This window comes from Portunus trituberculatus, chromosome 25, assembly GCF_017591435.1.
Source record: "Portunus trituberculatus isolate SZX2019 chromosome 25, ASM1759143v1, whole genome shotgun sequence".
In the NCBI taxonomy this organism is placed as follows: domain Eukaryota; kingdom Metazoa; phylum Arthropoda; class Malacostraca; order Decapoda; family Portunidae; genus Portunus; species Portunus trituberculatus.
In genome coordinates, this window is record NC_059279.1 from 17,518,390 (window position 1) to 17,542,424 (window position 24,035).

The 24,035-nt window shown below is 42.7% G+C and overlaps 1 protein-coding gene across 7 annotated transcripts; it reads right to left on the bottom strand.

The window, feature by feature from the left end:
• Window positions 1-139: 139 nt before the first annotated feature.
• On the bottom strand, window positions 140-22,601 carry LOC123508619 (acid-sensing ion channel 1-like). Of its 7 annotated transcripts, none has more exons than XM_045262428.1 (14): window positions 22,491-22,601; window positions 20,858-20,952; window positions 18,553-18,957; window positions 17,350-17,451; window positions 16,186-16,349; window positions 14,436-14,616; window positions 13,705-13,755; window positions 12,065-12,225; window positions 11,088-11,245; window positions 10,500-10,701; window positions 9,149-9,238; window positions 7,395-7,500; window positions 1,564-1,652; window positions 140-997 (listed from the first exon to the last, which is right to left on the bottom strand). In XM_045262428.1, the coding sequence occupies exons 1-14, from the start codon at window positions 22,536-22,538 to the stop codon at window positions 822-824; spliced, it is 2,028 nt and encodes a 675-aa protein (XP_045118363.1). In that variant the 5' UTR covers window positions 22,539-22,601; the 3' UTR covers window positions 140-821. The 7 variants fall into 7 exon arrangements, with proteins under 7 accessions (XP_045118363.1, XP_045118365.1, XP_045118366.1 ...); XM_045262430.1 differs by having other exon boundaries at window positions 20,863-20,952; window positions 22,491-22,543; XM_045262431.1 differs by having other exon boundaries at window positions 18,553-18,982; window positions 20,863-20,952; window positions 22,491-22,540.
• Between the last annotated feature and the right edge of the window lie 1,434 nt (window positions 22,602-24,035).

Genomic DNA, 24,035 nt, shown 5'->3' on the forward strand with positions numbered 1-24,035 from the left:
ACCAACAAAGGGAAATGTATTAAGAGATTAGATCCCTCAATGTATAGACGTATTAAGAGATTAGATCCCTCAATGTATAGACAGTAGAAAGATTAGATCCCTCAATGTATAGACACTAGAAAGATTAGATCCCTCAATGTATAGTCAGTAGAATCTTTTTATGTAGTGGCGGGTGTGTACAAAAACCAGGTGTAAGAACCAGCATGCCATCTACAGTAAGGCTACAGATACATCATCCACTGTAACGGACCATCAACCAACAGCATTTGAGAAACACTATCCTGAATCCACAACCCTCTACCACCAGCCATGCACAGTTTACTCACCCCTCAAGCATCCACACCACCCACCATCCCACCCACTACTACTGCCTGATGGGTAAGGGACAAGCTGTAAGGTCCAACGTGCTTCCCACCTTGACTGTAGCGCCATGGAGGGAGAGGCATATACTTAAATACTGACTGTTCAGGCAGAATTAACGAAGTGCGTTATAGCGAAATCACCAAATAAACTCGTCTGTTCTAGGTTCGTATTCTCAAAAACTTCTTTGCTTCACCTCCACTATTTCCAAAGGCTTTATTTAAAACTATACTAGTTTTTCTATGTTTTTACGGTTCCAGAGACAGATTGATGAGACTTGCACATTATTATTAACAGGAGAAACACTTGCAAACCCTGCTGCTCATCTCTGTGGCCTTCAAAACAGTCATGGTGGGAAAGCAAAGCGTTTTTAAATACGGACCACTGGTATCTTAAAAGGTGCTCTGAGGTCCCTGACAACGACACACAGCCTGGATAACGGGACCGGTCGACTAAGCACTTCAGGCGGAGCGTTTTGGGTCCCGAAACACCCCGAGGCATCTTCTGATCTCCCTGCAGAAGGCGGCGACGAAGGCGGTGAGGAGAAGGTGAAGGACGCGGCACAGTGTGAAGTAGATCTCGACAAGGGTGATGACAGACGCCCCAAGGAACAGCCCCATCTGTCCGCCGAGACCACCTGTGGAGGGAGCGACAGGTGAGGTGGTGGTAAAGGAGATGCGTGGGGAGGGGGGAAGGGTCATATAGCACTGGTGGGAAAGGGTGGGGGGAGGTAGGAGAGTTGTAAAGGATGGGTGACGAGACAGAGAGAGACAGACAGACACAGGAAGACTGAAATAAAAAGTAACAAGGAGAGAGAGAAAGTTATTTAAAGTAACAAAAAGAGAGAGACACACACACACAGACAGACAGACAGACACAGGAAGACTGAAATAAAAAGTAACGAGAGAGAGAGAGAGAGAGAGAGAAACAAGAGGTAGACATGAAAATAAAATAAAAATAGCTTAACCCCTTCAGTACCAAGACACGTTTCCATATTCATTCAGCTTACTATTTGGAGATTTTACACAGCTTGAAAAACTCATGGAGATTATTAAGATATTGAAGATTCTGGCCATTAATCTCCTGACCTCCATAGACCCTACCTAACGTCAATAAAATGGTGTAATCGTACGCAAATATCAAGGTAAAAATGTGTCCCAGTACTGAAGGGGTTAACAGTAGGAAGTGAACGTGTTAACTTACTGAACCAGGTGAAGACAGTGGGGATGTTCTCTTTGTGCTCAGTGTAGCCCAGCTGGGTGTAGTAAATGTTGATCATCGAGTATGTAAGACTGCAAGGACACGGAGGAAAAATATACACTTCTGACACACTCCTGGGAACTTCAGACTTACTTTGTTCTTGATTTGTGCCTGTGAAACTTTACCGTGGTGTTTTGCTGCGTACCATAACGTGTGTGTGTGTGTGTGTGTCTGTGTCTATGTGTGTCTGTCTTTCTGTGTCTGTCTGTGTGTGTGTGTGTGTCTGTGTCTAGTGAGTGTGTCTGTGTCTAGTGAGTGTCTGTGTCTAGTGAGTGTGTCTGTGTCTAGTGAGTGTGTCTGTGTCTAGTGAGTGTGTCTGTGTCTAGTGAGTGTGTCTGTGTCTAGTGAGTGTGTCTGTGTCTAGTGAGTGTGTCTGTGTCTAGTGAGTGTGTCTGTGTCTAGTGAGTGTGTCTGTGTCTAGTGAGTGTGTCTGTGTCTTGTGTGTGTCTGTCTAGTGTGTGTGTGTGTGTGTGTGTGTGTGTGTGTGTGTGTGTGTGTGTGTGTGTGTGTGTGTGTGTGTGTGTGTTTAAATTAGTGAAACTGAATGAAAAATAAACAAACTTGTGAATGTATCCGCATGAGTGAGATGGACAAGAAATATTGAGACCTTAACTTACTTACTAGTGAACCAAAATGCGTAATATTGATTGAATAGAACTATCTTGTGTGTCAGAGTAAAAAATAAAGAAACAAATCAGCCTAAACTTGTCAGAAACTTAAAATGGTGGTGGTGGTGGTGGTGGTGGTGGACAGCTGGCGTTAATTATAATGAGGTTGCGTACAGGTGGATGGAATTCCTCACCTTTTTTTTTTTTTTTTTACATTACAAGGGCACTGGCCAAGGGAAAACAAAGTGTTGGAAAAAAAAAATCCCGCTGGTTGCCAGGCCCTGTTAAGAGGAAAGTAGAAAGAGAAAAAACAAAAAAATCTAAAAGGAGGGTCCAGTTAACGTAAGAGGTGTCTTGACACTCCTCTTTTGAAAGAGTTTAAGTCATAGGCAGGTGGAAATACAGACACAGGTAGAGAGTTCCAGAGTTTACCAGTGTAGGGAATGAAGGAGTGAAGATACTGGTTAACTCTTGCATTAGGAAGATGGACAGAATAGGGATGAGAAGAAGTAGAGAGTCTTGTGCAGCGAGGCCGCAGGAGGGGAAGGCATGCAGTTAGCAAGTTCAGAAGAGCAGACAGCATGAAAACAGCGGTAGAAGACAGATAAAGATGCAACATTGCGGCGGTGACTTAAAGAATCAAGACAGTCAGTTAGAGGAGAAGAGTTGATAAGACGAAAAGCTTTAGATTCCACCTTGTTTAGTAAAGCTGTGTGTGGATCCCCAGACATGAGAGCCATACTCCATACACGGGCGGATAAGGCCCTTGTACAGAGCAAGCAGCTGGGAGGAGAGAAAAATGGACGAAGACGCCATAGGACACCTAACTTCTTGGAAGCTGATTTAGCAAGAGTAGAGATGTGAAATTTCCAGTTTAGATTTTTAGTGAAGGATAGACCGAGTGTGTTTAATGTAGAGGAGAGGGAAGTTGAGTGTTATTGAAGAAGAGAGGATAGTTGTCTGGAAGGTTATGTCGAGTAGATAGTTGTAGAAATTGAGTTTTGAGGCATTGAACAAAACCAGGTTTTCTCTGCCCCAATCAGAAACAAGTGAAAGATCAGAAGTTAGGCGTCCTATAGCATCTCGCCTTGAGTCATTTAATTGTTGTTGGGTTGGGCGTCTGTTGAACGCTGTTGAATAATGCAGGTGGTATCATCAGCATAGGAGTGGATAGGGCATTGAGTCAGATTTAGGAGATCATTGATGAATAATAGAAAGAGAGTGGGTGATAGGACAGAACCCTGTGGAACACCACTGTTGATAGTTTTAGGGAAGAACAGTGACCGTCTACTACAGCAGCAATAGAACGATCGGAAAGGAAACTGGAGATGAAGGTACAGAGAGAAGGATAGAATCCGTAGGAGGGTAGTTTAGAAATTAAAGATTTGTGCCAGACTCTATCGAAGGCTTTCGATATGTCAAGGCCGACAGCAAAGGTTTCACCGAAGTCCCTAAAGAGGATGACCAAGATTCAGTTAGGAAAGTAAGAAGATCACCAGTAGATCTGCCTTTACGGAAACCATACTGGCAATCAGAGAGAAGGTTGTGAGCTGATAGATGCCTCATTATCTTCCTATTAAGGATAGACTCAAAGGCTTTAGAAAGGCAGGAAATCAAAGCTATAGGGCGGTAGTTAGAAGGATTGGAGTGGTCACCTTTTTAGGGACAGGTTGAATGTGAGCAAACTTCCAGCAAGAAGGATAAATAGAAGTAGAGACACAGATGAAAGAGTTTGACCAGGCAGTGAGCGAGTTCGGAAGCACAGTTTTGAGAACAACAGGAGGGACTCCATCCGGACCGTAAGCCTTCCGAGAATCAAGGCCAGAGAGGGCCAGGAAAACGTCTTTATAAAGAATTTTAATTTTAGGGATGAAGTAGTCAGAGGGTGGAGGAGTAGGAGGAATATGCCCAGAATCATCCAAAGTTGAGTTGGTAGCAAAGGTTTGAGCGAAGAGTTCAGCTTTAGAAAAAGAAGAGACAGCTGTAGAGCCATCTGGATGAAGTAAAGGAGGGAAAGACGAAGAAGTAAAGTTGTTAGAGATATTATTGGCTAGATGCCAGAAATCTCGAGAGGAGTTAGAATTGGAAAGACTTTGACATTTTCTATTGATGAAAGAGTTTTTAGTAAGTTGGAGAATAGATTTGGCATGATTACGGGCAGAAATATATAGGGCATGAGTTTCAGCAGTTGGATGGCTACGGAACCGTTTGTGAGCCGCCTCTCTATCATTGACAGCACGAGAACAAGCAGAGTTAAACCAAGGCTTTTTAGCTTTAGGGTTAGAGAAAGTATGAGGAATGTATAGCTCCATGCCAGAGATAATCACCTCTGTTATGCGCTCGGCACAAAGAGAAGGATCTCTGACATGAAAACAATAATCATCCCAAGGAAATCAGAATAGTACTGCCTTAGTTCCTCCCACTTAGCAGAGTTAAAATGCCAGAAGCACCTCCGCTTAGGCGGGTCCTGAGGCTGCACTGGAGTGATAGAACAGGTAACGGAAATTAGATTGTGGTCGGAGGAGCCCAACGGAGAGGAAAGTTTAACAGAGTAAGCAGAAGGGTTGGAGGTTAGGAAAAGATCAAGAATGTTGGGCGTGTCTCCAAGGCGGTCAGGAATACGGGTAGGGAACTGCACTAGCTGCTCTAGGTCATGAAGGATAGCAAAGTTGAAGGTTTGTTCACCAGGTTGGTCAGTGAAAGAAGATGAAAGCCAAAGCTGGTGGTGAACATTGAAATCCCTAAAATGGAGATCTCAGCAAAGGAAAGTGAGATAAGATGTGCTCCACCTTGGAAGTCAAATAGTCAAAGAATTTTACATAGTCAGAGGAATTAGGTGAGAGGTATACAGCACAGATGAATTTAGTTAGAGAGTGACATTGAAGTCTTAGCCAGATGGTAGAAAATTCTGAAGATTCAAGATTGTGGGCACGAGAGCAAGTGGTGTCGTTACGCACGTATGCGCAACATCCAGCTTTGGATTGAAAATGAGGATAGAGCAAGTAGGAGGGAACAGAAAAGGGGCTGCTGTCAGTAGTCACAGACAACTGTGTTTCGGTTAGGAAGAGAAGATGAGGTTTAGTAGAGGAGAGGTGGTGTTCCACAGATTGAAAATTAGAACGAAGGCCACGAATGTTGCAGAAATTGATAGTGAAAGTATTAGATGAAGTGTCAAGACACCCAAGGTCGACAGCAGAGGGCAGTCCGACCTGGGGACATTTATGGTCCCCTCCCCAGAGGGGGACTCCGAGGCAGGGCGTGGTGAAGCCATTATTAAATTTTGATTTGAAGAGAGTGTAAAAGTGTAAGGTGTTGTAGTGTAGTGTAGGAAGTAGTAGAAGTTGTCTTTAGAGGGCAGGCTGCAGCTGCTCAATTGTATAAATGAGACCACAAAGGGAACCGGGAAGAGAGGACACGGGGAATCACTCAGTCTGCAGCACTGCCTACATCCCCGTAAGTACCTCTCCTGGAGTATTCCACCGGGCGGCAGGTGACTACTGCCTACTCCAACCTGTCTATTACTGTCCTCGTTCCTTATATCACATTTCCCTTCACTTCACTTCCATCCTTGTACTTTCCTCATCTCCTTCACCTTCCTTCACCATCAAAATCAGTTTTTTTTTTTTATCTTTTTTCTCCGACCTTCATCTCCATCACCAGCTGTATTGTCACCATTTTATCTTATTCTCCATCATCATCCTTCTTATTATCATTTCTTCTATTTCTCTCTTCTTAATATATTTGTGTCACTATTTTACCTCATTCCCCTTCATCATCATCCTTCTCCTTATCACTTCTATTTCTTTTCTTTCTTTCTTTATATATTTTTCACCATTTTATCTCATTCCCCCTTCATCATCCTTTTCTCCTTATCACTTCTTCTATTTCTTCTCTTCTCTATATATTTTTCACTCTTCATAAGCTTCCCTCCATCTCGGCTAACCTTGTGTTCCCTCGCCACTGAAACACTACCCCTTCACTACTCCCTCCCCTTCCCTCTCCCCCCTTCCGTCACCTTGTCCACCCTTCCCTGCCACTTTTATCACCTTCCATCCCTCGCCTTCTCTCTCTCTCTCTCTCTCTCTCTCTCTCTCTCTTATCATCCTTCCATCCTCGCGTCTCTCTCTCTCTCTCTCTCTCTCTCTCTCTCTCTCTCTCTCTCTCTCTCTCTCTCTCTCTCTCTCTCTCTCTCTCTCTCTCTCTCTCTCTCTCTCTCTCTCTCAGATTTCTCTTCTCTCTCTCTCTCTCTCTCTCTCTCTCTCTCTCTCTCTCTCTCTCTCTCTCTCTCTCTCTCTCTCTCTCTCTCTCTCTCTCTCTCTCTCTCTCTCTCTCTCGTTCCTCTTTCATTATCTCTTTCTCCAGTCTCTCCACTCTTTTATTATCTCTTTCTCTTCTGTCTGTCTGTCTGTCTGTCTGTCTGTCTGTCTGTCTTAACTTCTCTAGATTCCTCCTCTCACTATCGTTCCGTCTGTCTCTTCCTTCATACATTTTTCTTTTTCTCTCTCCATTCCTCCACTTCTTCCCTCTATTCTCCGTTCTTCCTATCTCCACTTCGTACTTTCTATCTCCAACTCTCTTCATTATCTTCATTCATTTCTCCCTGTATTATCTTCTCTCTTTCTCCATTCTTCCTTTCCGTGCTATTTCTATTCTATTTTTCCTCTCACTATCTTTATCTATTCTTCCTATCTATTTATCTTTACTCTTTTCCTCCTTTACCTTAAATTATCTCCCACTACTTCCTCTCCCTACTCTCATCTCTCTCTCTCTCTCTCTCTCTCTCTCTCTCTCTCTCTCTCTCTCTCTCTCTCTCTCTCTCTCTCTCTCTCTCTCTCTCTCTCTCTCTCTCTCTCTCTCTCTCTCTCTCTCTCTCTCTCTCTCTCTCTCTCTCTCTCTCTCTCTCTCTCTCTCTCTCTCTCTCTCTCTCTCTCTCTCTCTCTCTCTCTCTCTCTCTCTCTCTCTCTCTCTCTCTCTCTCTCTCTCTCTCTCTCTCTCTCTCTCTCCCTCTCCTCTCTCTCTCACCTCTCTCCTCTCTCTCTCTCTCTCTCCCTCTCTCTCCCTCCTCACTCCCTCTCCCCCTATATATCTCTCTCCTCGCGTCAGTAACCACCACCACCACCACCATACCACTCCTTCCCTGTCCCTCTCCCGCGCCCCGTCACTCACTCTGGGATGACTGTGATGCCCTCATGAGCCTCCAGCATCTCGGGAACTAGTGTGGTGTGACTCATCTGTTGCGTCATCTCGGTCACCTCACACAGCTTGTTGTCACCTGCGTTGGGGAGTGGGACAGGTGAGAGAAGGAATGGCTAGGCAGCTTTGGGAGGGAATAAGGAGAAAATGGGAGATGATTGTAGGGTGAGAGAGAATTGGGAGTGAAGATAGGGAGAAGAGAGAGGAAGAGTAGGGAGAAAATGGGAGATAATTGTAAGGTAAGGAAGAATTGAGAGTAAAGACAGTGAGAAGAGAGAGGAAGAGTAGGTAAAGATAGTAAGAGGAGGAATAGAATAGAAATAGCGTAGAGAGGAAGAATGAAGAGGAAGATAGTGCAGGGAGGAAAGAACACGGATAATGAGGAGAGTTAGAGAGAAGGAAGTGGAGAGAAGCAGAACAGAGAACAGAGGGAAGAAGTGGAGAGAACTTGTTGATTGGTGGATTGTAAGATAGACAGACAGTAGATAGATAAACAGACAGAATGGTTTGTTAGATAGATAGATAAACAAATAGATGTAGACAGTAGATAGATATGGACAGTAAGTATAGACGTAGATATAATTGATATAGACATAAATAAGTAGATTGAGTATATAGAATAAGTAAAAAGATAACAGATTGACTGATAGACATAGACAGAAAGATAGATAGATAGTTAGATATAGTCTGATAGGTAGATACTTAGATAGATAAATATACACGGAGATACTCTAATAGATAGACATAATAGATAGACAGAGGTAGAGATAAATTTAGACAAACAGTATGACAAACAGATCGATAGATAAACTTTCTAACAGGTACAAACACACAGACGGACTGAGGCAAATCAATCAAGCACAAATAAACAGATAAATACACTAACAGAATTACAGACCTACACAATTATAGAATTATAAACAAATCTTATCATTAAGGAATTTGTAGCACTTAACCTCTTCAGTACTGGGACGCATTCTTACCTTGAGTTTTGGGTGTGTTTAGACGATTTTATTTACATTAGGTAGGGCTTACGATGGCCAGAAGATGAATGGCCAGAGTCTTCACTATTCTAATACCCACATAAGTATCTGAAGCTGTATAAAATCACCAAATAATAAACAGAATGAATATGGAAATACGTCATGGTGCTGAAGAGATTAAGACAGAAAAACAGACAGAGAAAATAGATCTCTAAAATTTCTTATTAACCCAAACTGCTTCTCTACTGCACGTGAAAGAGAGAGATAGAGAGAGAAAAAGATGAATATGGAAATACGTCATGGTGCTGAAGAGATTAAGACACAGAAAGACAGAGAAAATAAAAGATCATTAAATTTTCTTAACCCAAACTGCTCTATTGCACGTGAGAGGGAGAAAGATGTAATATTACTAAGAAAACAAGAAGAATGAGTGGCAGATATGAGTGAAGGGTTGGTGACCTTTGTAAGAGCAACAAATACCTTGACTGCTATGCTATCTCCTCCCACAAATACCTGCAGCATTGTAAATAGGAAAGCATCGTTATTAACTTTTTTTTATTCCTAAGACCATCCTTTGTAAACATACCAGAACCATAAAAGATGACACTAAAGGTGGTAGTGATGATGATAAACAAGCAAGCACGTGAAGAAGCTTGATAAGGTACGTGATGGATAAGTGAAGGATAATTACTTAATATGAAGGACTATTACTTTATACTCGAAGGATTTGCTTGATTTACTTACTCACGTCCCGGTAAAGGTGGTCGTAGAGGCAGTCAGTCATCTGGTCGTCCATTACTTTGTGGTGGAGGATGTCTGAAGGGTGACAATCGGCTGGAAGGAAGGAAGGAAGCAAGGGGGCATTGTCAGTAACTCAAAACTTCACACCAGCTAATTCTAACGTTAAATCTTTCTTCCTCTAACACACTTCCTTCTTCTAACATAATGGGTGACACTCTGATAGGGAAGGAAGGAAGGAAGGAAGGAAGCAATGTCAAACTAACTCAAAATTACACATTAACTTATCCTAGCGTTATATCTTCCTTCGGCTGGAGGGAGGGTGGGAAGGAAGGAAGGAAGGAAGGAAGGAAGAGAGCAATATCACACAAACTCAAAACTCTACACTAACTTATTTCCACGTAATGTTCCTTCCTCTAACACAATTTCTTTCATCTAACACTGATTCTTATTGTCTATGAAGGGTGACATTCGGCTGGAGAGGAAGGAAGGGAAGGAATCAATCTCACACTAACCCAGGAGACGAGTAACTGATTCTAACGCTATTTTTTTTATGTAATTGGTGACAACTGGCCAAAGGTAACAAAAAAATAACTCATTCTTATCTAACTAACCATTCTCCTCAAAGCACTCAAACATCACACTTTTAATCCCTTCAGTACTATGACGCATTTTCATATCCACTCTGTATACTATTTTTGGGGATTTTAAACAGCTTCAGAAACTCATGTTGGGGGTTAAACTAGTGAAGACTGTGGCCATTAATCTTCTGACCTCCATAGACCCTTGCTAATGTCAATCAAATTATCTATTCGTACACAAATCTTAAAGTAATTGTGTCCCAATATTGAAGGAATTAATTACTTCGCTGGCTGTCGTATGCTCTTGTTTAACTTCTTCAGTACCATGACGTGATTCCTTATTCACTCTGTATACTATTTGGTGATTTTATACAGCTTCAGAAACTCATGTGGGATTAAACTAGTGAAGACTGTGGCTATCAATCGTCTGAACTCCATAAGACCCTTCCTAATGTCAATGAAATGGTCTATTCGTACATAAATCTCAAAGTACAATGACACGTTTCCTTATTCACTCTGTATACTATTTGGTGATTTTATACAGCTTCAAAACTCATGTGGAGGATTAAACTAGTGAAGACTGGCTATCAAACGTCTGAACTTCATAAACACCCTAATGTCAACAAAATAGTCTAGTCGTACACAAATCTCAAGGTAAAAATGTGTCCCAGTATTGAAGGGGTTAAAACTCTTTCTAGACTCATCAACTCACTAATCTCACTAACTTCCAAACCTACTCTTACTAACACCAAACACTCTACCCACAATTCCCTCACCAGTCGTGTCATTGGTGAAACTTCTCGCCAGCAGGGTGCAGTTGGTAAGCTGCAGCGGGCACGTCCTGTAGGAGATGTGGAAGAAGAAGTTGTGGTGTATTTTTGAGCGTTCTTCCTCCGTCAGATTCCAGAAGCTCTCCTCAGTCACGCAGGTAGGCACAGACCACGGTAACGCCCCCTTGTACCGCTCCCTCTTGTTCAGCTGAGAGAGGGAGAGATGATTCAGTACTGGGACACATTTTCACCTTGAGATTTGTGTACGATTTGACCATTTTATTGACATTAGGAAGGGTCTAGGGAGATCAGAAGACTAATGGCCAGAGTCTTCACTATCTTAATCCCAGACATAAGTTTCTGAAGCTGTGCAGGATCACCAAATAGTAAGTAGAATGAATATGGAAACGCGTCATGGTACTGAAGGGGTTGAGAGAGAGAGAGAGAGAGAGAGAGAGAGAGAGAGAGAGAGAGGTGGGGGAGGAAGGCTCGAGGTTTGATAGATCACTGAAAGGCGGAATGATTGATATGTGATTGACTGGCACAAGATTGATGGGTAGTTGAAAGAGTGTGAGATGTAAAGATTGACAATACCGAGGTGTAGGAGACGGCGACGGAGGCAGCAGTGTTGGGCGCCACACGGAGAGGCTGCATGCTGGTGGCTACTGAGGGACTGAGATCGAAGGTGGACAGCGATACGTGAATTCCAGCCTCAGCCAAGGACGGGGAAGACACGATTCTGGAGTCATATACTGAAAGGGAGAAGTGGTGGTGGTGGTGGTGGTGGTGGTGGTGGAAACTTGAAATAGATGTTGACAAAAAAAAGACGAAGAACGAAAAAGAGGACGAGAAAAAGAAGAAAAATAAGAAGCAGGACGCAAAAAAGACCGATGAAAACCACAAAGAAAACAAAAATAAGCAAGAAAACTATCAAGAGAAGAGAAGACAAAGAAAAAACAAGAACAAATATACTTAAACACTAACCTAACTAACCATTCCCTTTAAAACACTCAATAACGATCACAAAATCTTTAAAAACTCTAAATTCACTAACTCAACAAAATAACAACAATGACAATAACAAAAAAGAAAACGAAGATACACACAAAAGCCCCAAAAACATGCGCGCTTTGGTATCCGAGGGGTCTCCAAGCGCACGGGTTCGAATCCTGTCCTGTTCCTTACTCGGGGCAACGGTTTCCTAGCGGGTGGGCTTTGAGATAGGTGGTGCCACAAAAGTATCCCCTTTAGCCCATAAATACCTTTCACTGGTAAACTCTGGAACTCCCTCCCTGTGTCTGTATTTCCAACCTCCTACTATTTAAATTCTTTTGAGAGAGAGAGAGAGAGAGAGAGAGAGGGGTGTCGAGACATTTCTCCCTGAATTTTTAACTAACTTTTTTAATAATTTATGGAGACTACAATTCCAGTGGGCCTTTTTTTTATATAATATTCACATTTTTGCCATTGGTAGTTCTCCCTCTTACATAAAGAAAAAAATCCTGAAAATCCCACATGGCATTAAAGAAAAACTGAGTCGCATAATTCCAGCACCAATGAAGACAACTCACTGATCTGTTCACTCGTGTTGACAGCGAAGATAACCTTGTACCCCCCTAGCAGCCCAGCGAAGGTCTGCCGGAGGATGGCGTTCACTTGAGGGCTTCTGGTCGTGTAGCATTGGCCTAGCCCCGTCAGTGTAGGCTTGAGGACCTCCCGGCAGCACTCCAGCCTAGGGGAAGCAAGGAAGAGTAGAATTGAAGGCTAAGATGAGAAGTAATGGTGTAGGATGTGATAGTCTTACAATGTTCAAATCCTGGATAAGCAAAGATAAGGAGAATTGAAGGAAAAGGATGAGAAAAAATAGTATAGGATGTGATGATATTGTAGTATTCAAATCTGTGTTAAAGATGAGAACTGAAGGAAAGGATGAAAAGAAATAGGATATGATTAGATTGTAGTGTTGAAGTCCTGTGATTAGCAAAGATAAGGAGAATCGAAGAAAGGATGGGAAGAAATAGCGCAGGATGTGATGTGATTTCATTGTTCAAGTCCTGGATAAGCAAGGAAGATAAGGAATGAAAGATAAGGAAGAGGAGAAACAGTGTAAGTTCACGTGATAACCTTGCAGTATTCAGTCTAGTGGGAAAAGCGAAGGAGAAAGGAAGGATCTAAAGACAAGATGATAAATACGGGAATGAGAGAGAGAGAGAGAGAGAGAGAGAGAGAGAGAGAGAGAATATGAGCAGCAAAGTTAAAATTGAAGAGCATCGTTACTCATCATAATTTCAGCATAAAATCACCAAAATTCCGTAAAAGTCGGAAACTTTATACGGGAGAAAAAAAAAAAAATGGCAGGAACTAAAATAAACTTGAAATTCAACTTCGGACTCGACAAACTGAAAACTTTCGAAACAAAATAGAAATGAACTTAAAATCCCGAGATGAAAAATAAATAAAGTACAAAAAAATATATTAATAAAAAAAGGGATTTCACAATGGTAGAAAATAAAAGGTGGAGAATAATGACAATAAAACAATGAAGATGAAAAATAGAAAAGGAACCAGAAGAAAACAAACACAAGGAAATAAAAGTACTCCAAAAGCAACACACTCAAATATAACACTCAAACACACTCAAACAAAACGCAACACAAGACTGAAACGAAGCAACATTCAAAGTAACAAATACAGCACACTCAAACAACACAACACAGATATATAGACAATACACATATACGCAACACAACACGCGCTCATACACAACAACACACTCCTAAACAACACAACACAAACAACACTCAAGCAGTACAACACGCTCAAAAACAACAATCAAACAGCAACACGCATGCAACATACACAACACAAACAATACAACACACAAAACTGCAACACAACATACTCAAAGAACACAACAAAACGCACGCAAACACACCACCACTAAAAACAACAAAACACTCAAACACCACAATACTCAGACAACAACACCTCAAAGCACACAAGCACAACGTAACACACTCAAACAACAACACACACAACATACATCCACAACACAACACTCAAAGAACATAACGAAACACACACCAACACAACACTCAAACAACGAAACACTAAAACAAGAAACTCAAATATCACTCAAGGAACACAACACTCAAAAACAACGACCTCAAAAACACAACACTCAAACACACACACAACACACAACCATTACCTAAACATGGTCTTGGTGGAGCTCATGCACACAGCCACCAGGTCCTCACAGCTGTAGATGGATCAGTGTTACTAAAAGGATCAGATATCATTTTAATAACCTCCATTCTCCACTTCCTCCATCTTCCATCTTCCTCTTCCTCCTCCATCCTCCATCCTTCATCCTCCATCCCTTCTTCCTTCTTGTTCTTCATCTTATAATCAAAATTTTCCCTTCATCCTCCATTATCCTCCATTCTCCTCCATCCTCCTCCTCCATCCTCCTCCTCCTCTTTTTTTTTCTTACTCTTATATTCAAAATTTTCATGCTTATCTCCATCTTTCTCTCTCTTTCTCATTTCTCTTTGTATTCTCTTTCACCTTTTCTCCTTTCCAGTTTCTTCCTTCAGTAATTGGTGAAAATCTTTGAGGTGAGCTTTTATTTTTCTGTGTGTGTGTGTGTGTGTGTGTGTGTGTGTGTGTGTGTGTGTGTGTGTGTGTGTGTGTGTGTGTGTGTGTGTGTGTGTGTGTGTGTGTGTGTGTGTGTGTGTTTCTCCTCTCCCTTCCTTTCTCTTTCCTTTTTCCTACCTTTTCATCTTTTCTTCTCTTTTTCCTCTTTCTTTCCCTCTTTGTTTTACTTTTTTCTTTCTCCTTTTCTTTTCCATCCTTCCCTCCTCATCTCCTCCTCTTCCTTATCCTCTCTTCCTCTCCCTCTACCTCTGCCTTATCCTCTCTCCCTCTCCCTCTTCTTACCTGGGGGAGAGCAAGGTGACCATCTCGCTAACAGTAAGGTTGTGTTCCTCTAGGTACGCATCGAGCTCGCCTTTCAGTACAGTCTTCCTCGCCGGGTTGGTCTCGAGGGCTGGGCTGATGATCTCCGTCCCCCGCACCGCCAGCAGCAGGTACGAGGCCAGGGCGTCACTCACGTTGTGCTCTAACCAAGGCGAAAGAAGGTTGGGTTAATTTGGGGTGGTGGTGGTGCTGGTGGTGGTGGTGGGTGGATAGGAGAAGGGAAGGGAAGGGAATAAAAGAAGAGAGAAGAAGAGAGACGAGACAAGATGCGACGAAACGAAATGAGACAAGAGAAGAGAAGAGGAAAAGAGGATGAAGGAAAAGGAAGGGAAGGGAAGGGAAGGGAAGGGAAGGGAAGGGAAGGGAAGGGAAAACACTAGGGCAGGAGAGGGCAAGTAAAGAAAGGGATGAAATAAGAAGAGAAAAAGTCAAGGAATTATTTTGTATTGGTGTATTTTATCTATTTATTTTTCATGTATAACGTCTTAATGTACAGTATACTAATGTGTTATTCTCAAAAATACTACTACTATAGGCTTTTGGAATGACCCCATACTCAACGTGGGGTTTTAAGACTCCTTCTTTGTATATGCTTTTGTTTAAATAAGAAAAAAAAGAAAAGGAAAGGAGATAAGACCGAATGAGATAAACAGAAAATGAAAAAGATAACTATATATAAGATGATAAAGACAAAGAAAAGAAAGAGGAGAGGGAAAGAAAAGATGAAACGGAGATGGGAAAGAAAATGAAAAGATAGGAAAAAGGGGAGAGAGGAGAGGAAGAGGGAAGAGAGAGGAAAGGGGAGGAGGAGGAGATACATACACCACACACACACACACACCACACACACCCACACATACACACACCCACACACACACACACACACACACCAAAATATCGAGATGAAAAGAAGAAAAACTGAAAAATCGAGATGACAAATAGATCAAATAAAAAATATAAACTAAAGAAAACATTGGTGTGGGTGTGGGTGGTGTGTGGGTGTGTGGTGTGTGGGTGTGTGGGGTGTTGGTGTGTGGGTATGTATCTCCCTCCCCTCCTCTCCTTTCCTCTCTCTTCCCTCTTCCTCTCCTTCTCTCCCCCTTTTTCCTATCTTTTCAATTTTCCACTTCCCTATTCTCTTCGTTTCATCTTCCTTTCTTTCCCTTTCTATCCACTCCCTATTCTATCCCCTATTCTTTTCTTCTTTCCTATTTTCCCTTCCTATACTATCTCCTTTTTTTCTTTCCTATCTCCCCTTCCTATTCACTTCACTTCCCTTTTCTCTTCTATTCACTTTCCCATTTTATTCTATCCACCTCCCTATTCTAATCACCTCCCTATTCTATCCACCTCCCTATTCTATCCAACTCCCTATTCTATCCACCTCCCTATTCTATCCACGTCCCTATTCTATCCACGTCCCTATTCTATCCACGTCCCTATTCTATCCACTTCCCTATTCTATCCACGTCCCTATTCTATCCACTTCCCTATTCTATCCACGTCCCTATTCTATCCACCTCCCTATTCTATTCACCTCCCTATTCTATCCACCTCCCTATTCTATCCACCTCCCTATTCTATCCACCTCCCTATTCTATCCACATCCCTATTCTATCCACTTCCCTATTCTATCCACATTCCTATTATATCCACATCCCTATTCAATTCACTCGTACCCAGGCAAGCAAACAGCGCCTCCCTCACTCACTGGTTAACTTGGACTTGGCGAACCCTGCCAGGCTGCACACAGTGATGAAGGGGACTCGCATGCCGGTGCTGTACAGGTCCCGGTATACGATCTCAATGGAGGGCCGCTGGGCAATGAGGGAGGCGTGCGTCACTTCATACGAGGCGGAGACCAGTAACAGAATCCTTCGTGGCGCACAGCGGGGGAGGAATGAATGAAATAAATAAATAAATATGTGAAGGAATTAATTTTTGTGCGAGGAGAAGAAAATAAATGAATAGTAATGAAGTGAAGGAAGGAAGAGAGGATGTAAGTGTAAATAGAAGTGAATTGAAGAAAATAATTAAACTGAGAGCAGGAAAATTAATGGAAAAAATTAAATGAAAGAAATGGAAGTTTGAATGAGAGAGAGAGAGAGAGAGAGAGAGAGAGAGAGAGAGAGAGAGAGAGAGAGAAACTGGAAAAGAAAAAAAAAACTGTAGAGAAATAGAAACTGGGAGATAATTAAATAGAAAAACTAACTGAAAAGAAGGTAAAGTGTCGAAGAGAAATAAAAAAACTATGGAAAAATATTAAACAAGACGAAAAAAATGAAGAAATAAACTAAAGAAGAGCGCAGACCGGAAAATAAAATACTCTAGAAAAAAATAAAACAAGAAAAATAATAACAGTCACCCTTGAAAACTAACAAGATGACAAGAACGCACACTCCCTCACACACTTCCTCTCCCCTCCCCTTCCCTCCCACGCCCCGCCCCGCCCCGCCACACACTAACCTCCCCGCCCCGTTTCGCCTCACACACTCCTCCCCCGCCATGTCGCCCGGCCTCACACACACATTCCACCCAGACCCGCCCTGCCTCACACCCACCTCCCTGTCGCCGCCAGCCCCGCCCAGCCTCCCTGTCGCCACTCTGTCCTGTCACCCCTGTCCAGCCCCGCATAACACTTACCTCCCCGCCGCCACTCCGCCCCGTCCCGCCTCACATACACCTCCCCACCGCCACGCCACGCCACGCCCCGCCCCGCCCCGTCCGGCTCCCCTACCCCAAGCACACCTTCTCGGCCCAGCAAGCCCCGCCCCGCCACGCCCCTCCCCGCCCCGCCCCACATACGCTTCACACTCGTCCCGCTCCGCCTAACACACACCTCGCCGCCCCTGCCGCAGCCTCGCCTCACACTCACCCAACGCCAATGACTGTGACCCAGAACAGCCTCAGCAGGAGAGGCTGTCCATCCTTCACAACGTGGCTGAAGCCGTGAGCTGTGGTCTTGGTGCAGAAGTCCCTGGAGGAGAGGAGGAGGAGGAGGAGGAGGAGGAGGAGGAGGAGGAGGAGGAGGAGGCAATAGGAGGAGGAACAAGATGAGACAGGAGGACGGGGAGGAGGAGACAGGAGGGCGAGAAGGAAGGGGGGAAGGGGAGAGGGAGGAGGAGGTAGGAGGCATGACGAGGAGGAGGAGGAGGAGGAGGAGGCAGCAGGGTGGCAACAGGAGGATGAGACAGGAGGAGGAGGAGGAGGAGGAGGAGGAGGCGGCAGGGGAGGCAACAGGAGGATGACCCAGGAGGAGGAGAAGGAGGAGGAAGGCAGGGGGAAGGAAAGAAGAGCAGGAAGTAGGAGGAGGAGGAGGAGGAGGAGGAGGAGGAGCAGCAGCAGCAGCAGGAGAAGGGAGAGGCAGAAGGGGGGAGAAGGAGGGAAAAACGAAAATTAAGTGCCATTTAATTTGATATTAAAAAGAAAACAAGCTTCATAATAATAAAACTCATTTCAAAACGACTATTTCATTTCCAACTATCCGAGGTTAATAAGAAATATATGTGTGTGTGTGTGTGTGTGTGTGTGTGTGTGTGTGTGTGTGTGTGTGTGTGTGTGTATATAGAAATAGGAAAGAAATAATGAAATAATAGTGTTTATAAAAATACGAATTAACAACTGTCATGGCAACAGTAACTACTTTTAAATAATACCACTTCAACAAACATCTATTATGAGCAACTGCAAATACAAACAACAACAACAACAACAACAACAACAACAACTACAAACAACAACAACAACCATTTATTCAAGTACTACAACAGTAATTATTAACACCAACTAAAACTACTACAATCAACAACAACAACTACAACTACAACTACTACACTATTACTACATTCAACAATAAACTACCACTTCCAACACCACCAACTACTACTATTACAACCAACGAACTACCACCATCCACCACTAACACCACAACCACCACCACTGTCACCACAACCAACAACAACAACTACTACTACTACTACTACTACTTCAGTCAAAAACAAACTACCACAATCCTCCCTCCTCCGCCCCCACCACCACCACCACCACCACCACCACCACACCAGGAGGAAAAACTTACCGCAAAACTTCCATCGCTAAACACATTCCTTCCTTCTTTTCCTCATGACAGCTCACATCCTCCTTAACATTCTGCAGCGTCCCACCAGCAGCTGCCTTCTCTTCACACTCCGCGCCCTTCACTCCATCATTCCTAACCTCCATTCTAGGCGTCCTGAAGTTGCAAGTCACATTATCTTCTGCAGGACAGGAGCGCCCTTGGGAATACTCCGGAGCCTTCCCTGGGTACATGGAGTCATAGGCGGGAGGGTCTTTGTCCTCTACATCCTCTGGTGGAAGCTGAACTGTATCTGGCGAAGGTATTGCTGTAGTTTCATCGTCAGGAGTTTCAGAATCGTTTAGTCTCATGATTTTCAAAGGTCCGAGATGATTAGCCGGGTTCTGAGGTGTGCTTCTCCTGTTCATACTGTAGAAATGTTGTTAATCTGCTTCTACAACAGTAAAATGACACTTCAAAACACGTGTAAGTAGAGAAGCGGCGTGCGAGTGTCCCAGGCTACGATGAGTGTGACGGACTGGCTTGTGTGTGTGTGTGTGTGTGTGTATGCGCGTTAGTGAATCGCTCTGGTGTCTCTCTAAGGGTTCAATCTTCGCGTGGCACTTAGAAACATGTGTAACTTCAACTATAGCCCTTTTGAAAGTAGAGGAGCGGCGTGTGTGTGTCCCAGGCTACGATGAGTGTGACGGACTGGCTAGCGTGTCTGTGTGTGTGTGTGTGTGTGTGTGTGTGTTAGTGAGGTGGTGCAGTGTCTCGCTTCGGGTTCAATCTTGGTGTGTTTGGTGTGTATTACCGTCTACTTGTTCCTGTCAGGTGATACTCAGGTGTTATAACTCTCCCTCGCTGTTATAGGAAGCAATCAAGGTGTGTGTGTGTGTGTGTGTGTGTGTGTGTGTGTTGGTGGCAGGCTATGTAACCAATAACGAAATAGAAAAAAAATATTAAAAGTTTCGCTATCAAGTAATCATCGTAGTGTCAACAAGGATGAACCTACACAACACCAATAACACCCAACACCCCCCCCCCTCTCCTTACTTAATCTCCCACCCTCCCCTCCCAACCCCTCACCACCTGTCTCCCCTCACCTCACCTCCCCTCCCTCTTATCTTTCCACACTCTCCTTCCTTCCTTCCTTCCTTCCTTCCTTCCTTCCTTCCTTCCTTCCTTCCTTCCTTCCTTCCTTCCTCCTTCCTTCCTTCCTTCCTTCCTCCTTCCTTCCTTCCTTCCTTCCTTCCTTCCTTCCTTCCTTCCTTCCTTCCTTCCTCCTCCACTGCCCCATCACTCCTTATTCTTCTCTACGTGTTTCCTCCTCTCTCCTGCCTCTTCCTTCGTTTTTTTTTCACCTCTTCACTTTCCTCCATCTTTCTCTTATCATTATCTTTCCTTTGCCTTAATTTTCTCCATTTCTCTCTCTATCCTCCAATCTTATTTCCTTCCTCCTCTTTTTCCTCTTCTTCCTTCTCCTTCTTCTTCCCTTCCTCCTCCTTTTTCTTCCCTCCCTCCCTTCTTCCTCCTCCTCCTCCTCCTCCTCCTTTCTTTTTCGCTTCCTCTTCCCTTCCCTTCCTCCTCCTCCTCCTCCTCCTCCTCCTCCTCCTCCTCCTCCTATCGTTATTATGTTTGTACAAGTTTTAGCTCCTACACAATTTTTTTCTTTTTATCTATTATTCTTGATTATACTCTTATCTCCACCTTTTCTTTCTTCCTTCCTTATTTTATCACTATCACACTTTCCTTGCCTCTCTATGCGTTTTTCCTAATTTCTCTCTCTGTTTCCTTATTTTCTCTCGAACTAAATTTCTCTCTCTCTCTCTCTCTCTCTCTCTCTCTCTCTCTCTCTCTCTCTCTCTCTCTCTCTCTTTTTATTCATTCTTATCTATTCCTAATCATCTTTTCTCCTTTTTCTTCTTCTTTTGTATCTAATATTCAATTTCTTCCTCTGTTCCTTTTCCTTTTATTTATTCTCTTTTCTCTTCCCTGTTATCTCTATCTTCCCTTCACCTACTACTTCTTCTTCTTCTTCTTCTTCTTCTTCTTGCACTCTTTATTATTCGTTGTACACACTTCATTTGTATTTATCGCCTCTCCTTATTCTTCTCTCTTCTGATCTTATTCCTACGCTCTTGTAACTCTCTCTCTCTCTCTCTCTCTCTCTCTCTCTCTCTCTCTCTCTCTCTTTACCTCCACCCTCTCCCATCCTCTTCCTCATTTATGTCATTGCTGTCAATAGCGTTTAAATTTATGGCTTTCATCATCGCTAACACACGGGCAGGTGAGAGGACAGCCCACAGTCCCACACTAATTAACGTGCCTCACCTGTGTTTGCGTCCCCTTCACCTGGTGGCCTGGATGCATCATGAACGATCTGGCCAACCTCTGACACTTTGCCGCCTCCCACTCACAACACTGGCGGAGATGAAAGTGACAGTTAGCTAGCCCAATCAGTACTGGGACACATTTTTACCTTGAGATTTGTGTACCATTAGACCATTTTATTGACATTACGAAGGGTCTATAGTGGTTGAAAGATTAATGGGCAGAGTCTAAACTATTTTAACCCCTACACAAGTTTCTGAATCTGTAGAAAGTTACCATATAGTAAGCAGAATGAATATAGAAATGTGTAGAGAGTTTAGTGTATTTGATCGAGGCTGACTGAATCTCTCTCATTACTACGACCAATTAGCGAACAATAGGTTAAGCAGTCTGGTCTTTAACTCCTTCAGTCCTGGGACACATTTTTACCTTGAGATTTGTGTACCATTAGACCATTTTATTGACATTACGAAGGGTCTATGGAGGTTGAAAGATTAATGGTCAAAGTCTAGGCTATTTCAATCCCCCCATAAAGTTTCAGAAGCTGTAGAAAATCGCCAAATAGTAATAAGCAGAATGAATAAGAAAACGGGTTAAAAGGGACTAGTCTGAATTCCAAGGCTATACAGACGATTCCTTGTGGCTTTATGGCGTTTCTCTCAATAATGATGTAGATTAAATGGATCGTTATGTTATTTCTCCTAATATCGATACAGATTAGATGGTTTTTATGGTGCTTTCCCTATAATGACGCAGATGAGATAGGTTTTTATGGCGTTTCTCTCATTAATGGTGCAGATTACGTGGTATTTAAGGTTTTTATGGCGTTTCTCTCATTAATGGTGCAGATTACGTGGTATTTAATGGAGTTTCTCCTAATAATGTTAGATTACTTGGGTTTTTAATGGCGTTTCTCCCAATAATGATGCAGATTACGTGGGTCCTTATGCCGTTTTCTCCCAATGATGACGCAAAAATGTGTCTTGAATTATGACAAGCTTCATGAAAACCAACTTGAAAACAATAATAACTCCCACTTCAGCTTGGAAAAATGCTTGAAACAGATTACCAAATGCTTGTTAATGACACGGGAACAGCCAGTAAGGTGAACAATGCAGTGATTATGATGAAACGCCTTCACTGTTGCAATCCTTCATTATTAATCGCCTTGAAAATCGCAGTGCTTGTTTTGAATCGCCTTTAAGTATCAGTGTTTGTTGTGAATCGCCTTGAATTATCACCGCTTGTTTTGAATCGCCTTCAAGTATCGCTGTGCTTGTTGTGAATCGCCTTGAATTATCGCAGTGCTTGTTTTGAATCGCCCTGAAATATCGCAGTGCTTATTACAAAAATGCCCTGAAAACTATAACGCTTCTAATAAAACACCTTGAAAATTGCAATGCTTTGTTTAATTCACAGATGGCGTTGTTAGAGACAGAGAGACAGAGACAGAGAGAGAGAGAGAGAGAGAGAGAGAGAGAGAGAGAGAGAGAGAGAGAGAAAGGCGTTCCGTTGTTGTTGTTACTATTGTTGTTTTATGTAGTTGAAGATGTTATTGTTGTACTTTTTCCTGTTCTTTACTGTCTTCTTCGTGTAAGGTAAGGTGAAACATAAGATGAAATACTTACTCTGAAACACGCTGAATACCTCAAAGCCTTTCTTGATACGCCTTCCATTTTGCAGAGCTTATTGTGAAACACGTACGAGTGACTTTCCCTTCAAACTGTGAGTGGGGACGAGAAAAGCTTCACTTGACCTGCAAAGAACCAGGATCTGTCCACTCACACGCTTCGAACTCTTGTCTCAACTATCCCTAATAAGCTTCCCTGGAGGCTCGAGATTCCTAACCCCTTCAGTACTGGGACACATTTTTACCTTGAGATTTGTGTACGATTAGACGATTTCACTGACATTAGGAAGGGTCTATGGCGGTCACAAGATTAATGGCCACAGTCTTCACTATTCTGATCCCCTATAAAAGTTTCTGAAGCTGCTTAGAATTACCAAATAGTAAGCATAATTAAATATGGAAACGCGTCATGGCTCTGAAGCGGTTAAGGTCCTTCTCATGATATTGATTGACTGTTTAGCTTCTTCAAGTACTAGGAAGCTTTTTTACTACGAGTTTTGGGTGTGAGTAGACGATTTTGCTTACTTTATGAACTGTCTATGGAGGTCAGAAGATTAATGGCCAGAGTCTTCACTATTTCAATCCCATATAAGTTTCTGTCCCTGTATAGAATCGCCAAATAGTAAGCAGAATATGAAAAACGCGTCATGGTGCTGAAGGTTTAAGAATAGCACACCATCGCTGGAGAAACTAATAATAGGTACTAGATTAATAAGGACGCTAAGGGCCCTACACCGTTAGTCGAGAGAAGCAACGATGAATACCTAAGAAGTGATAATTCTAAACAACCAATAGATAATAACAAGCCAAACAAGTAGTGATAATTTTAAACAAGTAGTGATAATTGTAAACAAGTATAGTGATAATTCTAAACAACAATGAATCCTAAGCAACAATAAATACCTAAGAAGTGATAATTCTAAACAATGATGATAACAAGCCAAACAATGACGATTCTACACCATAACTAATAAAAGAATGATGACCACTCAGGTAATACGGACTCTGCACCATCGTAGGAGGAAAAATTGCAATGGGACCCAAACAATAACGATTCTACCATATCACTAATCTGTCTACTCTAAAATGGCTCCTGGATTTCAAACACATTGTAACTTAATTGATTAGATGTGAATAATGCTTGTTTCCTGTTGATCAACGCGCTTATTACAAGGAGGGAGGTATCGAGGCATTTGCTCCCCTAATTCTGGCTGATGGTATTGGTACTTTTTACACTTTTTAGAGAGCCAGCACTCAAGTGGGCCTTTTTTTTTACTTTTTTTCTTTTTTTGCTCTTGGCTGGCCCTCTTCCCTACGTAAAAAAAAAAAAAAAAAAAAGCGCATTCCCTGGGACACCATTCAAACTGAGACCCAGGAACCACTTCAAAGCAGACACACTATAGACGAAAACCGTGAAATCTAAATTAATACGGACTTTACACTATCGTAAGAGGAAAATTAACAATGAGAACCCAAATAACGCCGATTCTACAGCATCACTAAGACCAAAGAACTGTAAGAACTCAAGTATTAATCCCTGTAG